This window comes from Lepidochelys kempii, chromosome 25 (genome assembly GCF_965140285.1).
Source record: "Lepidochelys kempii isolate rLepKem1 chromosome 25, rLepKem1.hap1, whole genome shotgun sequence".
NCBI classification, from domain to species: domain Eukaryota; kingdom Metazoa; phylum Chordata; order Testudines; family Cheloniidae; genus Lepidochelys; species Lepidochelys kempii.
In genome coordinates, this window is record NC_136404.1 from 12,860,189 (window position 1) to 12,882,568 (window position 22,380).

Consider the following 22,380-nt stretch of genomic DNA (forward strand, 5'->3'; position numbering starts at 1 on the left):
CTCAGCTCCTCCCCAGGTCCCTCGCGCCGCTCCTAGGACCACTGACGGCCCCAGCACAGCCCCCTGGTGCGAATACCCTTCTCTGGGGCCTCTAGCGCCCCCCCCAATCCTCCTACCCCCTCCTCTGGGGCCTCTAGCGCCCCCCCCCCCACAATCCTCCTACCCCCCTCCTCTGGGGCCTCTAGCGCCCCCCCCAATCCTCCTACCCCCTCCTCTGGGGCCTCTAGCGCCCCCCCCAATCCTCCTACCCCCTCCTCTGGGGCCTCTAGCGCCCCCCCCAATCCTCCTACCCCCCTCCTCTGGGGCCTCTAGCGCCCCCCCCCCAATCCTCCTACCCCCTCCTCTGGGGCCTCTAGCGCCCCCCCCAATCCTCCTACCCCCCTCCTCTGGGGCCTCTAGCGCCCCCCCCCCCAATCCTCCTACCCCCCTTCTCTGGGGCCTCTAGCGCCCCCCCCCACAATCCTCCTACCCCCCTTCTCTGGGGCCTCTAGCGCCCCCCCCACAATCCTCCTACCCCCCTTCTCGGGGGCCTCTAGCGCCCCCCCCCATCCTCCTACCCCCTTCTCTGGGGCCTCTAGCGCCCCCCCCAATCCTCCTACCCCCCTTCTCGGGGGCCTCTAGCGCCCCCCCCAATCCTCCTACCCCCCTTCTCGGGGGCCTCTAGCGCCCCCCCCAATCCTCCTACCCCCTTCTCTGGGGCCTCTAGCGCCCCCCCCCCACAATCCTCCTACTCCCTTCTCTGGGGCCTCTAGCGCCCCCCCCCCACAATCCTCCTACCCCCCTTCTCTGGGGCCTCTAGCGCCCCCCCCCAATCCTCCTACCCCCTCCTCTGGGGCCTCTAGCGCCCCCCCCCCACAATCCTCCTACCCCCTCCTCTGGGGCCTCTAGCGCCCCCCCCACAATCCTCCTACCCCCTCCTCTGGGGCCTCTAGCGCCCCCCCCCACAATCCTCCTACCCCCTCCTCTGGGGCCTCTAGCGCCCCCCCCCACAATCCTCCTACCCCCTCCTCTGGGGCCTCTAGCGCCCCCCCCCACAATCCTCCTACCCCCTCCTCTGGGGCCTCTAGCGCCCCCCCCCCACAATCCTCCTACCCCCTCCTCTGGGGCCTCTAGCGCCCCCCCCCCACAATCCTCCTACCCCCTCCTCTGGGGCCTCTAGCGCCCCCCCCCCCAATCCTCCTATCCCCTCCTCTGGGGCCTCTAGCGCCCCCCCCCCAATCCTCCTATCCCCTCCTCTGGGGCCTCTAGCGCCCCCCCCCAATCCTCCTACCCCCCTTCTCTGGGGCCTCTAGCGCCCCCCCCAATCCTCCTACCCCCCTTCTCTGGGGCCTCTAGCGCCCCCCCCAATCCTCCTACCCCCTCCTCTGGGGCCTCTAGCCCCCCCCCCAATCCTCCTACCCCCTCCTCTGGGGCCTCTAGCCCCCCCCCCAATCCTCCTACCCCCTCCTCTGGGGCCTCTAGCCCCCCCCCCCCCCAATCCTCCTACCCCCTCCTCTGGGGCCTCTAGCCCCCCCCCCCCCCCAATCCTCCTACCCCCTCCTCTGGGGCCTCTAGCCCCCCCCCCCCAATCCTCCTACCCCCTCCTCTGGGGCCTCTAGCCCCCCCCCCAATCCTCCTACCCCCTCCTCTGGGGCCTCTAGCGCCCCCCCCCCCAATCCTCCTACCCCCTTCTCTGGGGCCTCTAGCGCCCCCCCCCCCAATCCTCCTACCCCCTCCTCTGGGGCCTCTAGCGTCTCCGCCCCCCCCCCCCATCCTCCTAGCCCCTTCTCTGGGGCCTCTAGCGTCTCCGCCCCCCCCCCCATCCTCCTAGCCCCTTCTCTGGGGCCTCTAGCGTCTCCGCCCCCCCCCCCATCCTCCTAGCCCCTTCTCTGGGGCCTCTAGTGCCTCCGCCCCCCCCCCCCCCCCCCACACACACACAATCCTCCTAGCCCCTTCTCTGGGGCCTCTAGCTCTCCCTCATTTCCTTCCCCCTCCCCTCCCCCCCCCCCCCCCGCACACGCCCTTCATTGAGCCCCTTGGGACTATTGTGCTGCTGCTGTCCCTCTACTCCTTCACTGAGCTCCCACGAGGCTGTGGGTGAGGAAACGTTGTTACAAATTTGTATTCTAATGGTACCTGCTTTAGGTTCTGTCCAAACCCATAAAGAGCTAGTCCCTGACCCCAAAAAACTTAGACTAAGTAATCTTCCGAGCCTTCAGATATGATGCTGTCATGTACAGAATAGATGTCCTAATGCTGATTGTATTCTGATTTTTCTGGGAAATTTTGAGCAATGCACCTTGATATAGCTCCTCCTCACTCCGAGCTGTTTACTGATGGCCAATATCTGCCTCCCCTACATGTGAGATGATATTGGGGAAATGGAAATGGGCTCTTGAAAACTCACTAAAACAAAAATTACTTTCTCTGTTTACAATAGGCCATTGAGGAAGAAGGGGGAGACCCTGATGAAATGCCAGTGGCTTCAGAAGTTAACAATAAAAGAACACCAAAGAGAACTAGCAAAGGTACAAAACAGTTGACACTCCTGGTTCATGTAGTCTTGCTTATCTTTCTTTTGTTAGTTTTCTCTAAGATTACTTGTCTTGTAATTTTCCATTTTTCATTCCAGTTTGTTAATGTGCCCCTAAAATCATGCTATCAACAACTTATTACATGTTTAAGCTTAGAACTGTTTCTTTGACCAGGGAAGACTATTTAAAATTGTATTATGAAGTTCAAATATACCTTACGTTAGTATACCTTTAACCATAAAGTGGAAGTGGTCTTAAATTGCAAGTGTATTTTTAGTACTCATGGCAGTGAATACAGAATTGTGCCAGGCATAGGAGAGACAGCTGCTCTGAAAGCCCCCTTAGCAGAGTTTGTGTGTTAGAAAGAAATCCCTCCTTTTCTGAAAGGAGTTAGTTTAGTCATAAATAAACTATGTAGTTGCAAAATCTCAGAAATTGGCTTGGGGCATGCATTTTCTGAAATTGCTTGTAGCTCATTTTTATAATTTGACTAGATTTCAAGTTGTTGTTTTTGAGTTTATATTGGGCCAATTGCCTGTATATCCATTATGGTAGTACCTGAGAACCAGAAAGTGAAATTGACTATTTAACATTTGTATCATCATAACATTTGTGATCATCATCACAGACACATGATCCATGTCCTGAATACCTTAAAATCAAAGGTTTCAGAGTAACAGTCGTGTTAGTCTGTATTCACAAAAAGAACAGGAGGACTTGTGGCACCTTAGAGATTAACAAATTTATTTGAGCATAAGCTTTTGTGAGCTACAGCTCACTTCATGGATGCATTCAGTGGAAAATACAGTGGGGAGATTTATATACATAGAGAACATGAAACAATGGGTGTTATCATACACACTGTAAGGAGAGTGATCACTTAAGGTAAGCTATTACCCGCTTGGGGGGGGGAACCTTTTGTAGTGATAATCAAGGGGGCCATTTCCAGCAGTTGACAAGAACATCTAAGGAACGGGGGTGGGGGGGTGGGAGGGAGGAATAAACATGGGGAAATAGTTTTACTTTATGTAATGACCCATCCACTCCCAGTCTCTATTCAAGCCTAAGTTAATTGTATCCCGTTTGCAAATTAATTCCAATTCAGCACTCTCTCGTTGGAGTCTGTTTTTGAAGTTTTTTGTTGAAGAATTGCAACTTTTAGATCTGTAATCGAGTGACCAAAGAGATTGAAGTGTTCTCCAACTGGTTTTTGAATGTTATAATTCTTGACGTCTGATTTGTGTCCATTTATTCTTTTACATAGAGACTGTCCAGTTTGACCAATGTACATGGCAGAGGGGCATTGCTGGCACATGATGGCATATATCACATTGGTAGATGTGCAGGTTAACAAATCTCTGATGGTGTGGCTGATGTGACTAGGTCCTATGATGGTGTCCCCTAAATAGATGTGTGGACACAGTTGGCAATGGGCTTTGTTGCAAAGATAGGTTCCTGGGTTAGTGTTTTTGTTGTGTGGTGTGTGGTTGCTGGTAAGTATTTGCTTCAGATTGGGGGCTGTCTGTAAGCAAGGACTGGCCTGTCTCCCAAGATCTGTGAGAGTGAGGGATCGTCCTTCAGGATAGGTTGTAGATTCTTGATGATGCGCTGGAGAGGTTTTAGTTGGGGGCTGAAGGTGATGGCTAGTGGCGTTGCGTTATTATCTTTGTTGGGCCTGTCCTGTAGTAGGTGACTTCTGGGTACTCTTCTGGCTCTGTCAATCTGTTTCTTCACTTCAGCAGGTGAGTATTGTAGTTATAAGAATGCTTGATGGAGATCTTATAGGCATTTGTGTCTGTCTGAGTGGTTGGAGCAAATGCGGTTCTATCGTAGACCTTGACTGTAGACAATGGATCGTGTGGTGTGGTCTGGATGAAAGCTGGAGGCATGTAGGTAGCAATAGCAGTCAGTAGGTTTCCGGTAGAGGGTGGTGGTTATGTGACCATCGCTTATTAGTACCATAGTGTCCAGGAAGTGGATCTCTTGTGTGGACTGGTCCAGGCTGAGGTTGATGGTGGGATGGAAATTGTTGAATCATGGTGGAATTCCTCAAGGGCTTCTTTTCCATGGGTCCAGATGATGAAGATGTCATCAATGTAGCGCAAGTAGAGATGGGGCATTAGGGGACGAATGCTGAGGAAGCGTTGTTCTAAGTCAGCCATAAAAATGTTGGCATACTGTGGCGGTATGCGGGTACCCATAGCAGTGCCGCTGATTTGAAGGTATACATTGTCCCCAAATGTGAAATAGTTATGGGTGAGGACAAAGTCACAAAGTTCAGCCACCAGGTTTGCCGTGACATTATCAGGGATAGTGTTCCTGACGGCTTGTAGTCCATCTTTGTGTGGAATGTTGGTGTAGAGGGCTTCTACATCCATAGTGGCCAGGATGGTGTCTTCAGGAAGATCACCGATGGATTGTAGTTTCTTCAGGAAGTCAGTGATGTCTCGAAGATAGCTGGGAGTGCTGGTAGCATAGGGCCTGAGGAGGGAGTCTTCATAGCCAGACAATCTTGCTGTCAGGGCCTGAGATGATGGGATGTCCAGGATTTCCAGGTTTATGGATCTTGGGTAGCAGATAGAATACCCCAGGTCAGGGTTCCAGGGGTGTGTCTGTGCAGATTTGTTCTTGTGCTTTTTCTGGGAGTTTCTTGAGCAAATGGTATAGTTTCTTTTGGTAACGCTCAGTGGGATCAGAGGGTAATGGCTTGTAGAAAGTGGTGTTGGAGAGCTGCCCAGCAGCCTCTTGTTCATATTCCGACCTAGTCATGATGACGACAGCATCTCCTTTGTCTGCCTTTTTGATTATGATGTCAGAGTTGTTTCTGAGGCTGTGGATGGCATTGTGTTCTGCACGGCTGAGGTTATGGGGCAAGTGATGCTGCTTTTCCACAATTTCAGCCTGTGCACATCGGCGGAAGCACTCTATGTAGAGGTCCAGTCTGTTGTTTCGACCTTCAGGAGGAGTCCACCCAGAATCCTTCTTTTTGTAGTCTTAGTAGGAAGGTCTCGGTGGGTTAGTATGTTGTTCAGAGGTGTGTTGGAAATATTCCTTGAGTCGGAGATGTCGAAAATAGGATTCTAGGTCACCACAGAACTGTATCATGTTCGTGGGGTGGAGGGGGAAGAAGGAGAGGCCCCGAAATAGGACAGATTCTTCTGCTGGGCTAAGAGTATAGTTGGATAGATTAATAATATTGCTGGGTGGGTTAAGGGAACCACTGTTGTGACCCCTTGTGGCATGTAGTAGTTTAGATTAGTGTCGTTTTTCTTTTGTAGAGAAGCAAAGTGTGTGTTGTAAATGGCTTGTCTAGTTTTAGTAAAGTCCAGCCACGAGGAAGTTTGTGTGGAAGGTTGATGTTTTTATGAGAGTATCCAATTTTGAGAGCTCATTCTTAATCTTTCTTCAACAAAAAAAACTTCAAAAACAGACTCCAATGAGAGACTTCTGAATTGGAATTAATTGGCAAACTGGATACAATTAACTTAGGTTTGAATAGAGACTGGGAGTGGATGGGTCTTTATACAAAGTAAAACTATTTCCCCATCTTTATTCCCACCCCCCACTGTTCCTCAGACATTTTTGTCAACTGCTGGAAATGGCCCACCTTGATTATCACTACAAAAGGTCCCTCTGTGTGTTGTCCCAGTCCCGTCCCCTTCCCCCCCACCCACCCCCCCCGCCTCTCCTGCTGGTAATAGCTCACCTTAAGTGATCAATCTCATTACAGTGTGTATGGTAACACCCATTGTTTCATGTTCTCTATGTATATAAATCTCCCCACTGTATTTTCCACTGAATGCATCCATGAAGTGAGCTGTAGCTCACGAAAGCTTATGCTCAAATAAATTTGTTAGTCTCTAAGGTGCCACAAGTCCTCCTTTTCTTTTTTTCTTAAAATCAAAGTCCTTGATCCTGCAAAGAGATGATATGGACCTGCTTGCAATATTGGGATCTAAATTATAAACTAATAATTGACTAATCTGTTTTTGAGATGAGCAGAACATAAATGGAGAAAGCAAAATATTATGATTCTGTTTATTATAATTTCTAAGGTGGCTTTTTTAAAATTTTATTTTTATAGTGTCCTTTTATTGAGGTGTATAGGGGTAAGAGAATGATGTAGGGAAATCTAAATAGTCACCTGGGGTATGACTACACTGGAGCCGCTAAAGCGGCATCGCTGTGGTGCTGCAGCAGCACATAGTGTAGATACTTCCTACGTTAGTGGAAGGGGTTTTTTCTGTTGATGACAATCCACCTCTCCGAGAGATGGTTGCTAGGTTAACCTGGCCACGTCTACGTTGGGGGTTAGGTCAACCTAACTACAGAGTTCAGGGTGTGAAATCTTTCACAGCCCCAAGTGACATAGATAGGTCAACCTAAATTTTAGGTGTAGAACAGGCACCAGAAACACTACACTTGTTCAAGTTGATGCCATGTAATGACATTGTAGTGGTAAATACAGCCCAGATTATCTGCAGCTCCAGAATCGGGGTCTTAATGATTAATTTTTGGAACAAACTCAAGGTTGAATAGCTAATTTAGCAAAGAGTGTGTATTCTGAAACAGATATTGCTCTTAATCGTTTGAATAATGCTTTTTTCAGGGCGAAAACCAGAAGAAGGCATTGAAGACAATGGACTGGAGGAAAACTCTAGAGATGAACAGGTATGTGAAACCATGATGAAGATTAAATAGTGTTGCTTTCAAGTCACAATGAATATACAGCTATTCTTTTCTTTTTACAGGAGGATATTGAAGCAAGTTTGGATAATTTACAGGATATTGACATGATGGATATTAGCGTATTAGATGAAGCTGAAATAGATAATGGCAGTGCTGTAGACTGTGGAGATGATTACAATGCTGATAATATTCTTGACTCACTGTCTGATAGTAAAGACAATATTGATGCAGAAATGAAAGAACTTCCAGATCAACTTACAGAAAACGAGGTAAGTAACTGGAGATACAATTTATCATATATTTAATTTCTGAAAATTGTAGATGATATGCATCACTTAAATGTCAGGAATCAATATTTATTTATTGCATGTTAGTGTTCCACTTAATGGAAATAATTTGGAGGTTGAACTTTTTTGATTTCGTCCACACCATCTATGTAAATAATGTCCTTGTTAAAAATATTTAGGTTTTAAGTCTTTGTGTATTCTATTTTGCCCTAATTCTACATTTGCATTCTTTTAAATTATACCTTCGTATGTCTGAGAGCCTTATGAGAGACCCACATATGCATTATTGTACAATATATTTTCATTGGGCTGACACAGAATTTTAACTAATTTGCTCACTTCAGGGCTCCCCCAATGTTACTTTCCTCTATTTTGGGAATGCCAATTTTGTACTAACGTTATTACTCTTACATTTTAAGTTCTGCCATTGCAGCAGTGGCCCCTTAATCTGGAAGGCAAAACCTGGTATTCTACAAGTTAAAACTGCTCTAAATCATATAGCAGCGCTTTGAGCTATGTGTCTTATTGTTCATTTCTCAGCAGGGTCCAAGTATGTTACTTGTAGGACATGCTTTGTCTCCAAAAACCCAGAGTATGAGTCTTGTGTTAACTAATTCAGATTACTTTTTTCCCTTTAGAAGCAGGAGAAGCAAGGCAATGAGACATACTAATGTTAAAAGCTGTCAAACAAATTAACGAATTTTCTCTTCAGATCAGGAGCTTTAAATGTGCAAGACCATTGTAAACTGATGTTTTATTGCTGATGAATAATTTCATTAAATTATTAGAATAATTTTCCTGACATTTTTCAGCATTCTTGGGTAGCATTTTGAGGTTTGGGAGCAAAAGTTCCTCTGATTATTGGTAAATATTTATACAAATGCTATCTCCCTGGGAAAGTCAGATAAAGTAGTGTTGTTTCTCCTACCTTCCAATATTTTATTTAGGTTTTTATCTGTAAAGCTATAGTTAATTTTTTGTAAGGAGTGAAATATTTTCCATTCAATCTTTCAGGAAGACTGTGAGGAAATTGGAAACAGCTTAGATGCTGCCTCATCTGATTTAAATATCATGAAGGTAAATTGAAATTTTAGCTCTACTGCGGGTTATTTTCAGTACTACATAGAAAATTGCCAATTAATCTCTCAACATAATAAAACTGAACTCACGTCTTTTACTCTAATTGGAATTCATATTATGATTTAGTATAGATGTTGTAATACTTAATAAAGTCATAATGACAGTGGGGTCTCAGGGCAGTGCCTACTTATTTTGGAGTCTGGACACTATCTTTACTCATATCTATAAGCTGATTGAGCACATTTGCCAGTTTTGGCTGCCCACTTTGAGAAATCATCATCATCCTCTACTATCTGAGTTGTAAATAAAAGTGGTTTTAGTTTGGAAAGCTTAACTTCCTTTTGTGTGGGCACCAATAGAACTTAAATACCCCCTGCTTATACATATTTTGATGAACTTTCTTTTAGAGAGGAAACAAAAATACCGCATTAATGCTAACATTACATAATCTGATTTTCAGTTCACTTCATTTCCTTTTTCATCATTGTGAATTACAGTGGTTAGTACAAATGTGCAATATGTTTTCTCCATATTTATTATTTTCGGCATAGTAGACATAAATGTTCTTTCTAAGGCCTTTAGTATTCTGAGGCTTTTACCCAACAAAAGTGTTAGTGTAGACAAATTTTTGTCGGTTGGGGTGTGAAAACAAAACAAAACACACCTTTCTGACCAACAAAAGTTTCACTGACAAAAGCGCTGGTGTGGACAGCGGGAGATGTTCTCCTGCCAAAATGACTGCCACTGCTCATTAGGAATGGTTTAATTATGCCAGCAGGAGAGCTCTCTGGGGAGCTCAGGGGAGACCTTACAACAGCACACCTGTGCCACTGTAAACAGGTCCATAGTGTAGACATAGCCTGAGTTAGCTAGAAAGACACATAACAAATGTAGGTGAACTCAGGTAGTCTTGATTTATTTTGTGGTTTTGTTTATGTAAATTTTCATTATTTATATAAACATTCGTTTGAAATGGTTCTAGGTGAGCCAGTTTTAAATACAGTAACTTCAAATAGTCTAAATTCTATTTTTGTTCATAATTTAGACTCAGTTTATTAGGTTTATAAAAGTGTTTGCAAATGTTTTATTTTATTTTATTATTTTTACAGAAAATCGAGGAATCACCCTTGGAGCCAGGTACTATTAAAGAACAATGTAATCCCATCTTTTCAACTAACCCTTTTTAAAACACTAGTTGTTTTAACAAAAAATGCAATGTTATAGTTTGCATTATTCCTATGGTGGACAATCCAGATCATGCAAGGGTCATAGAGATTGGAAACCCAATCATATCCCCAGATCTGTGAACTAATGTCTGTCATTTAAATATTTTCACTGACATAAAGTGGTTATTTAAAAGCCTCCTAAACTACATAAATGGATCTAGAAAAGTTAATTTCAGTTTAAAAGCTAAAGATTCTACATGTAAAACAGATCTTGTGATATCACAGAGTATCTTAATTCTTTAACTAGTAGAGCAGAAAAGGCAGTATAAAGCCATTGTAGGGACCTAAAATTTAAAAATTAGTAACTGGATACAGAAGAAAGAAGACAGTTTCTTCATGGAAATTCCATACAGATTCTATTCACTTTCTGGACTGAAAATATACTCATGCACCATCAGAAGATGTCCCAGTTTTCATGTTGGAGTGTCTGCTAAAAGAATTTCACAGAAATTAGAAAATTGAACTTTCAGTGCATTGATACATTCAGTTAAACATCTTGGATTGTGGAAGTTAAATTGAGAAGAACCAGAACTGAACAATTTCATGAAGAATGTCAAGGATCAGCCAGAAGGTTTTTGTTAAATCTGTGGGGGCGTTTTCTTCCCTATAACGTTTGGGCTTAATATAATTTGTTAGGCTGCAAATAGTTTAGAACTTTAATATTGTGTACATTAGGGTTTTCCAATCTCTGTGTAGCTTAGAACTTCTCTTGGTGTTAGTGTGGCAGCCATGCCAGTTCCACATTTGTGATTGCTTTATTTCCCTGGTGATTAAATCTTGTGCCATTCTATTCCTGTTAAATCCGTAGAAAATGAGAAAATACTCGAGATTTTGGGGGAAACTTGTAAATCTGAACCACTTAAAGAAGAAATTTCCGAAGTGGAGCAGCCATATGCACAAGAAGCAAGTAACGCCGTGGCAGGCAAAAAGCTAGCAGAGGAAGAGGACGCTCTTGCTGCCAGTCAGTCGGAGGAAGATGCTTTAGATTTGGACAGCAAGTCAGCACAAGATCTTTCAAGGAAGGAAGCAAAGCATTTAGTTGTAGCAAAAGGGGAGACAAGTGAACAGACAATAGATGAAGAGAAAATGGACTCTGAATCTTTAGTAGTAGAAAACATAAGTGATCAGAGTAGCAAACCATCAGAAGGTCTGGAAGCTTCTAGTGGGGAAACAGCGGATAAAGATGCAGGTCCTGAAACCAAAGATAGTAAAGAAGATGCCAAGAAAACAGAAGACAAAGCTATTTCTGAAGAATCATCTGCTACTAAAGAGTCCTCTACCAATGAGGGCGGTGATCAGAAAAAGAGGTTTGTTTTTTCTCAGTTTTAGACCAGATGCTATCTTTTTTTATTGGTCATTAAGTGATGCAAATAAGCTGTTTCCTTCAATTGGCCAGCAAGACTGATGAAATTGTAGTCTATTCCTAAAGAATCTTTTATTTCTTCTTGTGCAATTTTTAACTGATGGTTTGATTTCCTTCCTTTCCTCAACCTTCAAAGGTTGTTTTATTAAATTCTTATTTTTATCTTCTGCCAGACATAAGTTTTAAGAATCTGACTTTCCTTATTTCATGTCAGATTTCTTAATACAAGTTTGCAAAGGTGTCTTTTGTTTCTCAACTAGTTTCTGGTAGGTATTTTAATACCATAATTTAGAGTTAATTTTCCTTTTTGTTTCCTCATTGATTAACATTAATTTTTGTCTTTAGCCCTGAGGAGGACAGAGCTACAAAGACAGTCTCAAAAGATGAGAAAGGTATGTTGTAAAGGAAAATAATCTTCATCCTAGGATTCATTTGGTAAAACTTGTGTAATTCCTTTTGCTTTTTTGCAGAGTAGGTTATTGTAAATGATTTGAAAATAATTGAAATCAGTGGCAATGATTGCAAGATTTAATTAAGGCTTTCTATCTGCATTATGTAACCATTGTTTCAAAAATACTTAGTGTGTATCATGGAAAGCTTATTGTTCTAATCATTTTCTATGGATATTAGGTGACTATATCCTACAAATTGTAACAGTGACTTCAAAGAAAACTTTTAATACATGGCAGATACGTCCTTCAGACCAGTGAAGGTGCTTATGGACATCTCATTGAGTGAAGAGCCTTTCATAATTCTACTCAGTTTAAATATATGAAACAAATTTATCATATATAATCTTCTGTTTTGCTAAAATAAGGATTCTAATAATTGCCTATACATTTAAATTAAAATAGCTGTACACTTCTGTGACAATCTTCAAAGGCAGTCTCCCTTAGTCAAATTATTTTGTTTCTTCATGGAATCTGTCTTTGTGGATCCCACTTATGGGACATGTACATACCATATGCAAGTGAGATCATAATCTTTCACCCAGCAGTGTCAGCTGGGCCCCATTGCCTGTGCATGTCCTTATATCTGTCTCCTCTCCCATTCAAGGATATGTAGGGCAGTGCAGATCCAATTGCCTCCCCGTTCGCTCTGACCACTCCAGCAGTAGAACAGAACTTGGCAGTGTCTGCCTGCTGACACCCTTTCATCAAATCAGTTTTGTATATATTAGTAATTGCTATAAGTATTTTAAGGACACTTTTCTGCCCTTTTGGCCGTGTCTTATTTGTTTTCTTTGCATTTTCTTCTTCCTGACTCCTACTTGGCATCTCTTCACCTAGTGGCTGAGCCTAAACACTGACATCGAGCCAAATGGACTTACTTCATTAACGGATAGATACTCTTAATTTATTAATCTGTTTTTATGAAGGCCACATTCTGGACCATATGCTGATCTTTTTCCGCCAGAATTCATCACTCTAGATATTTCTGCCTTCTTGAACAAGTCATATAGGGAGTGTTGGGTTTGGAAAGATGTTCCTCTGACTCCAAAAAGGAACTTTGACTCCCAGAGATTCTACCTCTTCAGTGCCTTAGGTCCCTCACCAAAAAAGTAAAGTAAGCTGTCATGGGATAAGAGGGCACAGTCCTCTCATGGATTGGTAACTGGTTAAAAGATATGAAATAAAGGATAGGAATAAATGGTCAGTTTTCAGAATGGAGAAGGGTAAATTAGTGGTGTCCCCCAGGGCTCTGTACTGGCACCAGTCCTATTCAACATATTCATAAATGATCAGGGAAAAGGGGGTAAACAGTAAGGTGGCAAAATTTTCAGATGATACAAAACTACTCAAGATAGTCCCAAGCAGACTGTGAAGAGCTACAAAAAGATCTCACAAAACTGAATGAATGGGCAACAAAATGACAGATGAAATTCAGTGTTAAGAAATGCAAAGTAATGCATATTGGAAAAACGTAATCCCAACTATACATATAAAATCATGGGGTCTAAATTAGCTGTTACTACTAAGGAAAGAAATCTTGGAGTCATTCTGGATAATTCTCTGAAAACATCCACTCAGTGTACAGCAGCTGTCAAAAAAGTGAACAGAATGTTGGGAATCATTAGGAAGAGGATAGGTAATAAGACAGAAAATATCATATTGCCTCAGTATAAATCCATGGTACACCCACATGTTGAATATTGCGTGCAAATGTGGTCACCCCATTTCAAAAGAGATGTATTGGAATTGGAAAAGGTTCAGAAATGGGCAACAAAAATTATTAGGGGTATGAAACGGCTTCCATGTGAGGAGAGATTAATAAGACACGGACTTTTCAGCTTGGAAAAGAGGCAGCTAAGGGGAGGGATGTGATAGATGTCTATAAAATCATGACTGGTATGGAGAAAGTAAATAAGGAAGTGTTATTTACTCTTCATAACAAAGGAACTAGGGGTCACCAAATGGAACTAATAGGCAGCAGGTTTAAAACAAACAAAAGGAAGTATTTTTTCACACAACACACAGTCAGCCTGTGGAACTCCTTGCCAGAGGATGTGTGAAGACCAAGTCTATGACCGGGTTCAAAAAAGAACTAGATAAGTTCATGGAGGATATGTCCATAAATCACTATTAGCCAGGATGGGCAGGGATGATGTCCCTAACCTCTGTTTGCCAGAAGCTGGGAATGGGCAGCGGGATGGATCACTTGATTACCTGTTCTGTTCATTGCCTCTGGGGGATCTGGCATTGGCCATTGTCGGAAAACAGGATACTGGGCTAGATGGACCTTTGGTCTGACCCAGTATGGCCATTCTTATGCCTTTGTAAGTAGGGACTGTGCGCTAAGTCTCCTTACCAGTTTTGAGACAGGGTCAGCAAACCCTTTGTTCAGCCTCTGGATCCTCCAAATTGAGGTTGGCCAACCCAGTCCATAGCATTTTTATAGGGGCTTTTCTAGATTCCAATACAGCAAAGGAATATCTTCCTCAAGACAGATTTGAGGCTATCGTTTTCCTGATCTTCATCCTCAGGGAAACCCTGCAAGAACAGCAAGAATCAAACTGTTAAGGTACATGGCCTTGTGCACTCATGTGACACTCTTGCAAGTCTTCACCTTCAAGGCCGGCTGAAGTCTTCTTTACCAACCCACCAAATACAAACATTTGCCTTGTGTTTCCAAATCCTATAGTATTTCCCTGGACTGATGGACCTATCCCTAGTTGAGCTGCAAAGAAGAGATACCATTCTACACCTCTCTTCCCACAGCAACAAAGATTACAAGTGTCTCCATAGCAGGTTTCTGGTCCATTTAAACCACCTGCAAATGCAAGGCATATTGTTCTGGAAAGAGTCCTTACTCCATATCAATTTGCTGCTCTTGAAAAGAACCACAGTAAAGCAACACCTTGGTAAAGTAATATTTTATATCGATAGGCAGGAGGGTGCCAACTCATCCTTTCTTTGTCAGGAGACAATCAAGCTGTGGCATTAGCGCCATCTTTACAGGATAACTACCAGGAACAAACAATTGGCATAATTGCCTCGACATTCAGTACTCTGCCAACCACTAGTAGTTGCTGAAGAACTCCATCCTCAAGCCTCTATTCTGCAAATAGAGCCCTTCCATAATAAACCTGTTTGCCAACAAGAACATCAAATACTTTTCCTTTTTCTTCAGAGCAATTACCATCCCAGGATCCTTCCCGGATTCTTGCCTCTGAAACTTTGAGGCCCAAGGTCTGGTGGAAGGACCCAGGACATCCAGAAACATGTCATTAATAGACATGCTCAGTAGCTGCTTCTGAAGCTGCGGGAGTAGCATTCATTTAGGGCGAGCAGTTGTTCAGGTCCCACACATTCACCAGTTGAGAGCTGTGCCAATCACAGTTTAGGTGAGGGAGGAGGTGGAGGTTAAAAAGGGGTTTTGTCCAAAAGAGAACAGAGCAAAGGTAAAGGTTTGTAAATTCTTACCTGACTTAGGTGGGTTTGTGAGGGAAAATATGGTACCCTACAGAGTGAGCGCTTCATAGAAATGTTGATTCCAGTGCCTCTACCACTTTGGTTATAGACTTCAGATTTCTATTTCACCAACAACTGAGACCAGGAACTATTAATCCAGGGGCTGGAATCCTCCTAGCTGTAAGGATCCCCAGATTTTTGTTTGTTGACAAAGCTCTGATGAGTTTGGCAAAATCTCTATTCTTTTCCATTCTTCTCAAGCTCTGAAGAATCCAGGTGATACTATACATATTAGGGCCACACTATAAAGACTGAAAAATCCTCTGAAATCGGATCAGTGGGGTTTGTTTATATGTGCGTGCTAAAGTATAGAAGTGCAAATGTTACGTTGAAACCTTAACATTTAAAAATATATATATATATAACAGCAACAAAATGGGACAGTCTGTAAATCTACCGATGTTTCTATTACATTCTAAAAGACGTTGTTTAAAAATATTCATAAGTATTCCAAATACTATTTACAATATTTTTGTGTCTTAAATCTTTGTTTATTTAGAAATTGTATAGTACTCTCTTTGAAGCTGACTGGGAACAGTTAACAGCTACATTCAGGGTTTTACATACAGTAGCCATGAGGTTTAACTGCATAATGCATAAAGAGAGAACTCTGGCTTGTACCTCAGAAAAGTGTTAAACTGAGATGTAGGAAACGGGGGAGTGTAATAGTTATATGTAATATTTCTTCATCTACCTCCCTTCCTGTTACACAAATAGTGCCCAAAATTGGACTTGAGGTTTAAACAGTTTTATCTGATTTCTCTTTCTGAGACAATCAGTATTATTCAGTCAAAGAGAATAGAGTGGTAGTATATGTGTGTGCATGTACTGTATTGATTCTATTGACTAGAGTCATGGACACTTGCAGACATTTGGGCCGAATTCCTACAGACCCATTTCCATCAGTGATGTCTCATACTGACAGTACAGAAGCAATAAGGTGGGCTGATAGGTGGGCATATAGTCAGGTAACTGATATACAGACCTTTGAAGGAGAGTGGTTTTAAATGTTTTGTGAATTTCCAGATCTTGCCTCCCTTAATACACAAGGGGAGAGAGTGTGTGAAATACACAGATTAGTGAAGAAATGGGTTGTGATATCTATTCACCATAGGATTATGCTACTTATTTCCACTAGAACTGCTCACAGATTCCCAGCACAATGAGCATGGGGATCCTGAACATTCTGATGGAGGATCTGATACTGACAGACAGTTTACACATGTGACTGACAAAGGAGAGGGTTAACAGGTAGTCATTCAGTGGAAGCAGCTGTTGCTGCTGTAAATCTTTGTCTTGTTTACAAGAGCAGGTTTTGAAATCTACCAGTGAGACAAAGAACGACAGATGTAAAGTTTAAACTGAAATGTTTTTTCGGGCAGTTCACCCAGACTCAGTGGAGAGGTTGATTATCCTGCCTGGCAAGCTCAAACCAGAGACTTTATGAAAGGTGATGAAATCTCTGACAAGATAAAGAGAGGTAATATCACTGCAAATGCATTGACCCCAGCAGTGAGGATAATCATACTAGCTGGTATCAAGACAAGTGCTGGAGATGGTTTTTAAGAGTCTAGAAAAGGCATATGGAGCTATAGAGAGAGCATCAGAGCTTAAGCGTCAGTTTCTGAAACTGATCAACATACTGGAGAACAGCTGTGTACCTGAGCAGATTACATGCATTAGTCCAAAAAATTCTTGAGGTGGAGTGAAATATGCAGAATTAGACTCTTGTAAACAAGACCAGTTTTAGAAGGTTGTTGGCACAAATCATTGCTAACCACACTGAGGATCACAAGGGTATTAGTCCAGATGGTTGACAGAGAAACATTTCCAGTGTACAATTCTTGTTGAAAGTGAGAACCTATGGAGAAGGAATGCTGTGATTTGGAAAAAGAGAACATTGTCAAGAGAAGCGAAGGGCTTTAGTAAAGCTAGCCTGCATTTGGTGAAGGAACTGGAAGGAATATCAGAGCAGTTCTAAGAGACTGAAAGAGAAATATCTCCAAACTGAGCAACTGTTGGTTCAATTGCAGATAGCTAGATCAAGATCTACTCCACCCAGTTAAGGAGGACATTTGACCACTCAGAAGCCTAAGGAAATTGGTAAGCGAGGATTGATAAAAAGACTTGGAGTACTTGTGGCACCTGAGAGACTAACAAATTTATTTGAGCATAAGCTTTCGTGAGCTACAGCTCACTGATGAAGTGAGCTGTAGCTCACGAAAGCTTATGCTCAAATAAATTGGTTAGTCTCTCAGGTGCCACAAGTACTCCTTTTCTTTTTGCTGATACAGACTAACACGGCTGCTGCTCTGAAACCTGTCATAAAAAGACTTGTTTCAATTATGGACAGCAAGGATATTTCATAGGTGGCTGAAAGAAAAGGAGTACTTGTGGCACCTTAGAGACTAACCAATTTATTTGAGCATGAGCTTTCGTGAGCTACAGCTCAATTGGTTAGTCTCTAAGGTGCCACAAGTCCTCCTTTTCTTTTTGCGAATACAGACTAACACGGCTGTTACTCTGAAACCTGTCATAGGTGGCTGAAAACTCTCCCAATCCCAATTTAATGCATTGACAGCTCATTAGCAGGTAATCAGAGCAGAGTAGACCCACACCTGTATAAGGAAGAACAAGGGATTTTGCAAGGCAGAGTTGCCGAAGCTCATGCTCAAAGAAATTGGTTAGTCTCTAAGGTGCCACAAGTCCTCCTTTTCTTTTTGCGAATACACACTAACACGGCTGTTGCTCTAAAACCAGCTGGAGGATGTGTGTGCAGAATACAGCTCAACTGGAACCCAGTAAAGCATTTCAACAGCTAGTAGAACCTGCTTTTCAGGGCTATGCTTATGTGGATGGATCCAAGTGGATCACTCAGTGCATTACAATTTGTTACCAACTAGTAGATAAGCCCCCTCCGTTGGGCATCAGGGCCCACACAACTAAAGCGAGACAGCCTTTTCAGGGTGCCTAAGAAGTTTTCCTATATCAGATCTGCAAGGCTGCCACTTGGAGCTCAAGCCATACCTTTAACAGCCATTATATGCTGGATTAGGTGATTGAAAATTTTACTTCAGAAATACCGAAAATCCATTTTTTTTTTCAAGTCACTTAGGTTCCTAGAACACGTAGGCCCATATTTTTAAAGGTATTTAGGTTTTGCGGCACTCAGCACCACAACTAACTAATTTATGAGCCTAAATCTCATTTTCAAAAGGGATGTAGGCAATTAGGAGTCTAGATTGAATGGTCAAAAATTTCAGTCTCTCACACATGAGGAATATTTGTGCCATAAGTGGGATCCACATGGACAAAACACCTCTAAGAACCACAGTTACCTAAGGTGAGTAACCATTCTATTTAGTGAAGTCTGAGTCTTTGTAAAGTAATGTACTATATTTTTATCATGCATGTCAAAACTTGTACTTTGTTACAACTGCAAATACGTCGAACTTAAAGGTACTATTCACTTTGAAGAATGTCAATCAGTGAAGGTAAATTTTACACTTTATATTTCAGTTGACCTGTGACTAAAGAATGTGAACTGGAATTGCTTTTTTTAATTATGGTGAAATGAGTTTTCTTTTTGAATTAGGTCGCACTAGTAGCAGTTCTGGTAGAAACTTTTGGGTGAGTGGACTTGCCTCCACGACTAGAGCTACAGACTTGAAGAATCTTTTTAGCAAATATGGGAAGGTACAGTTTTTGATCCTTTTACCCCAAACTAGCTAACAATATTTCTTCTCTTGGTGTTTGCTATTTAAAGTATTTTAATGGAATACCAGTACCACAGATGAAGTACAGGTAATTGGAAGTCTAAATTATCAAAAATATTCTTGTTGCACACAAAAGCAAATAAGATGTACTAATCTAAGCTATTTAAGCTTTTGTATTTTTCCCTCACCCGTACAAAAAATATCCTTTCCTCTCCAGATCCTGGTTTGAATTAATTTAGGCTAATGTCTTTGTTATATATATTTCTCCATTTCCTATACTGTAGTGTCACCCTCATGGTCACTCAGCGTAAATTTAATAATATGAAGGGGCTATATTTGAACCTGAATGAAATAATATTGGAATTTAGAGCCTTCTTTCTGGTGTAGTATGTAAGAATGGTGTCTCCATTCTTTTGGATTAAACTAAGAAAATAAGTAAGTCCAAAGATTTGTTTGGTCTAAAATTGACACTGATACTAAAATTAACACTTGAAAAAGGTTTTGTATGCTGCTGTTAATGGTGTGCTGAATTAAATCCCATATCTCCTGTTAAGAGGAAAATTGGAAGGGCTGATTTAATAGATGATGGATGCCAAAATTAATAACTTCCCTCGTATTTGAAGGAATATTTAAGTATTTTTCTCAGAGGTTCAGTAGTGTACTTTAAAATGACGTTGTCAGATGCTGAGAATGCTTAAATACCGTTCCCACTGCAAGCGGCGGGAATGGCTTTCTGCAAATTCACCTTGAGAAAAAACAAAACTTAACATATTGTGATCTTACATTAAATCAAATGAATTAACTTCAGCACATCTGGGTATTTGTTTGAATTGCATGTGGTTATTGCATTTGATGCCAAGAAAATTAACTGTGTCAAATTACATTATTAAAATGAGGTGTACTCATTTTCTTAGTTTAATCCAAAATTTCATCCAGTGATCTGGGAGGAGATGATTCTAGAGAAATGGCACAAATGTGCATCCAAAATACCGGTGACAGCTGTCTTTGTATTTGCCTGAATAATCTGACAGCAGTCACTGTAATTCAAACAAAAGAATCCATATTCTTCTTTGAATATTAATTATGGACAAAGTTAAATTTTCAAGAGGCAAAAGTACACCTGCGGTAAAGTACATGTTAAAAGCATATTCCACCTTCAGCTGCACTTTAAAATGGGAAGCCTGTATGAATTTCTGATTTATTCCCCCAGTATTAAGTGTGCTGTATAGACTTTATCTGCATAAACAAAGAGCTTTTATGGAAATACTTATCTATACATGTTGTTTCAATGTTTTCTTCCCTGTCTTCTGTAGCATACTTGAAAATTGCATATAAGTAGGCTTTTTAAAATCATATTTTTGGTGAGTGCTTCCCACCTCTCAAACTGAATTTTATTTGAAAAAATTTTTAATTCGTTAATATTTTGTGCATACAACTACCAATGACTGAAAAGTTACATTTTTGTTGGGACTCATCCTAGCAGATTGTTGAACTCGTATCAACATGAGTGGAAATTATACTTGCCCTTGACTGTTGTTCCTTTTATTACCGTTCATCAAAATGATGCTGGTGATGCACATTTTACAGGATTTCTTATAAATAGACTTCACATAGTCTGCTTTTCACCATGACAGGTTTCAGAGTAACAGCCGAGTTAGTCTGTATTCGCAAAAAGAAAAGGAGGACTTGTGGCACCTTAGAGACTAACCAATTTATTAGAGCATAAGCTTTCGTGAGCTACAGCTCACTTCTTCAGAAGTGAGCTGTAGCTCACGAAAGCTTATGCTCTAATAAATTGGTTAGTCTCTAAGGTGCCACAAGTCCTCCTTTTCTTTTTGCTTTTCACCAGTTGAACTTTTGCAACATTGCACTTATAATGCTTGGTTCCAAAATGTTGTTTTCATAGTTGTTTGTCGCTTAAAAACAGATAATCCAGGTATGATAGGCTGCATTAGAGTAGGTAAAAGACATGGTGAATGTGTCCAATGAAGTGAGCTGTAGCTCACGAAAGCTTATGCTCAAATAAATTTGTTAGTTTCTAAGGTGCCACAAGTACTCCTTTTCTTTTTCCGAATACAGACTAACACGGCTGCTACTCTGAAACCTAATATTTTAAGGTTATAAATGGGCTGTGTATGAGTGTGTTGTGTACTTATAATAAAGTGACACTGTAATTGTCCTCCTTAAGGTGGTTGGTGCAAAAGTGGTGACCAATGCTCGCAGTCCTGGTTCTCGCTGCTATGGGTTTGTTACAATGTCTACAGCTGAGGAGGCAACAAAGTGTATTACACACCTTCATAAAACAGAGTTACATGGGAAAATAATTTCTGTAGAAAAAGTAAGTGATCATTCTCAAGAAAAGATAGAATAACCTGTCTAAGAATTCCTATATTACTGAAATGTTTCACCTGGTGTTTGTCAAATATAATTTCAGGCAAAAAATGAACCTGCTGGGAAAAAACCTACAGAGAAAAAAGAGAGTGAAGTGAAGAAGGAAACAGTTGTCAGTGAGAGGTATCATTCTATAGATCCCATATCTGAAAAATAGTTTGATAGTTTTGGGGTATTTTCTGCTTTGTCTGGAAAAACAAAGCTGTGTTAAGAAGTGAGCAAGGTGAATATATAAAGAGGTCTGGAGTGATGCATGCAAAAATATGAATGAAGCAATATTTGTGTTTCATTGTCACATTTCTGGTCAAGTGTATGCAGTCACAAATTAAATCTTTATCTGATTATCTAGGAACTAATAAGGCTTAAGTAGCAAAAAAGAAACCACTGAAAACACAACTCCCTGATGGAATTTCATTAAAAGGTCTCCACCCTGACTCCCCTGTGTAGACTTTGAAGTATCCTGATTATTGTTGTGGGTGGAGAAATCTCAGAAATTGGTTATTTTCCTTGAATGCTAACTTTCCCTTGTATGTGCTTGGAACCTTACTCCCTAGCTCAGTTGTAATTCTCAGTTCCATTTTCCAGTTCAGTTTTTTTTTGGCTCTCTGTTTTATCATAATGACTGTTTTTTCTGATCTTTATTACCAAATATACTATTATAAAAGTTAACAGTGAGTGAAGTGCAGATATTTCAACTGCATGCCTTGTTAGGCATATATAAGACCCATGTTTTCTCGGTCATAGGCTTTTTGGTATGTCTAGATCTTCTTATGCCAGCCTGCAATAAAGCCTGCTACACATCAATATCATAAACCTATAAAGAGCACCACTCCAGAGTTCTGATCCATTCATTAGTCTGTTCCCGTACTAGAGCTTTTTACACACAAGAGATTCTCTCATGGAACAGGGCTACCTAGGGCTACTGTTGGAGATCAGATGTTCAAGATTCTGTTCCCACCATTTGTTCTCATCAGCGCCACACTGCTTTTTCTTTTTGGAATACTTAGAATAGCCAGAAGGGTTAAGATAACTCCTCTGCTTTAAATGTTTTCTTGAAGTATAACTCTCTTGTCAGATGCTGTTTGATAACTAGATTTTGGCTTTGTTTAATTTAGCTCTCATCTCTGGAAACTTTTAATTTTAT

General features: G+C 41.5%; 1 protein-coding gene across 1 annotated transcript in view; it reads left to right on the forward strand.

Annotated features, from left to right (window-relative positions):
- The window catches only part of LOC140903099 (scaffold attachment factor B1-like), a 32,255-nt gene that overhangs the window by 784 nt on the left and 9,091 nt on the right, over positions 1 to 22,380 (forward strand). The window contains 10 exon segments of the mRNA XM_073323855.2: positions 2,420 to 2,507; positions 7,123 to 7,184; positions 7,265 to 7,471; positions 8,504 to 8,566; positions 9,679 to 9,706; positions 10,604 to 11,102; positions 11,504 to 11,550; positions 18,725 to 18,825; positions 21,034 to 21,183; positions 21,280 to 21,359. Of these exon segments, the coding sequence (XP_073179956.1) occupies positions 2,420 to 2,507; positions 7,123 to 7,184; positions 7,265 to 7,471; positions 8,504 to 8,566; positions 9,679 to 9,706; positions 10,604 to 11,102; positions 11,504 to 11,550; positions 18,725 to 18,825; positions 21,034 to 21,183; positions 21,280 to 21,359 (1,325 nt within the window).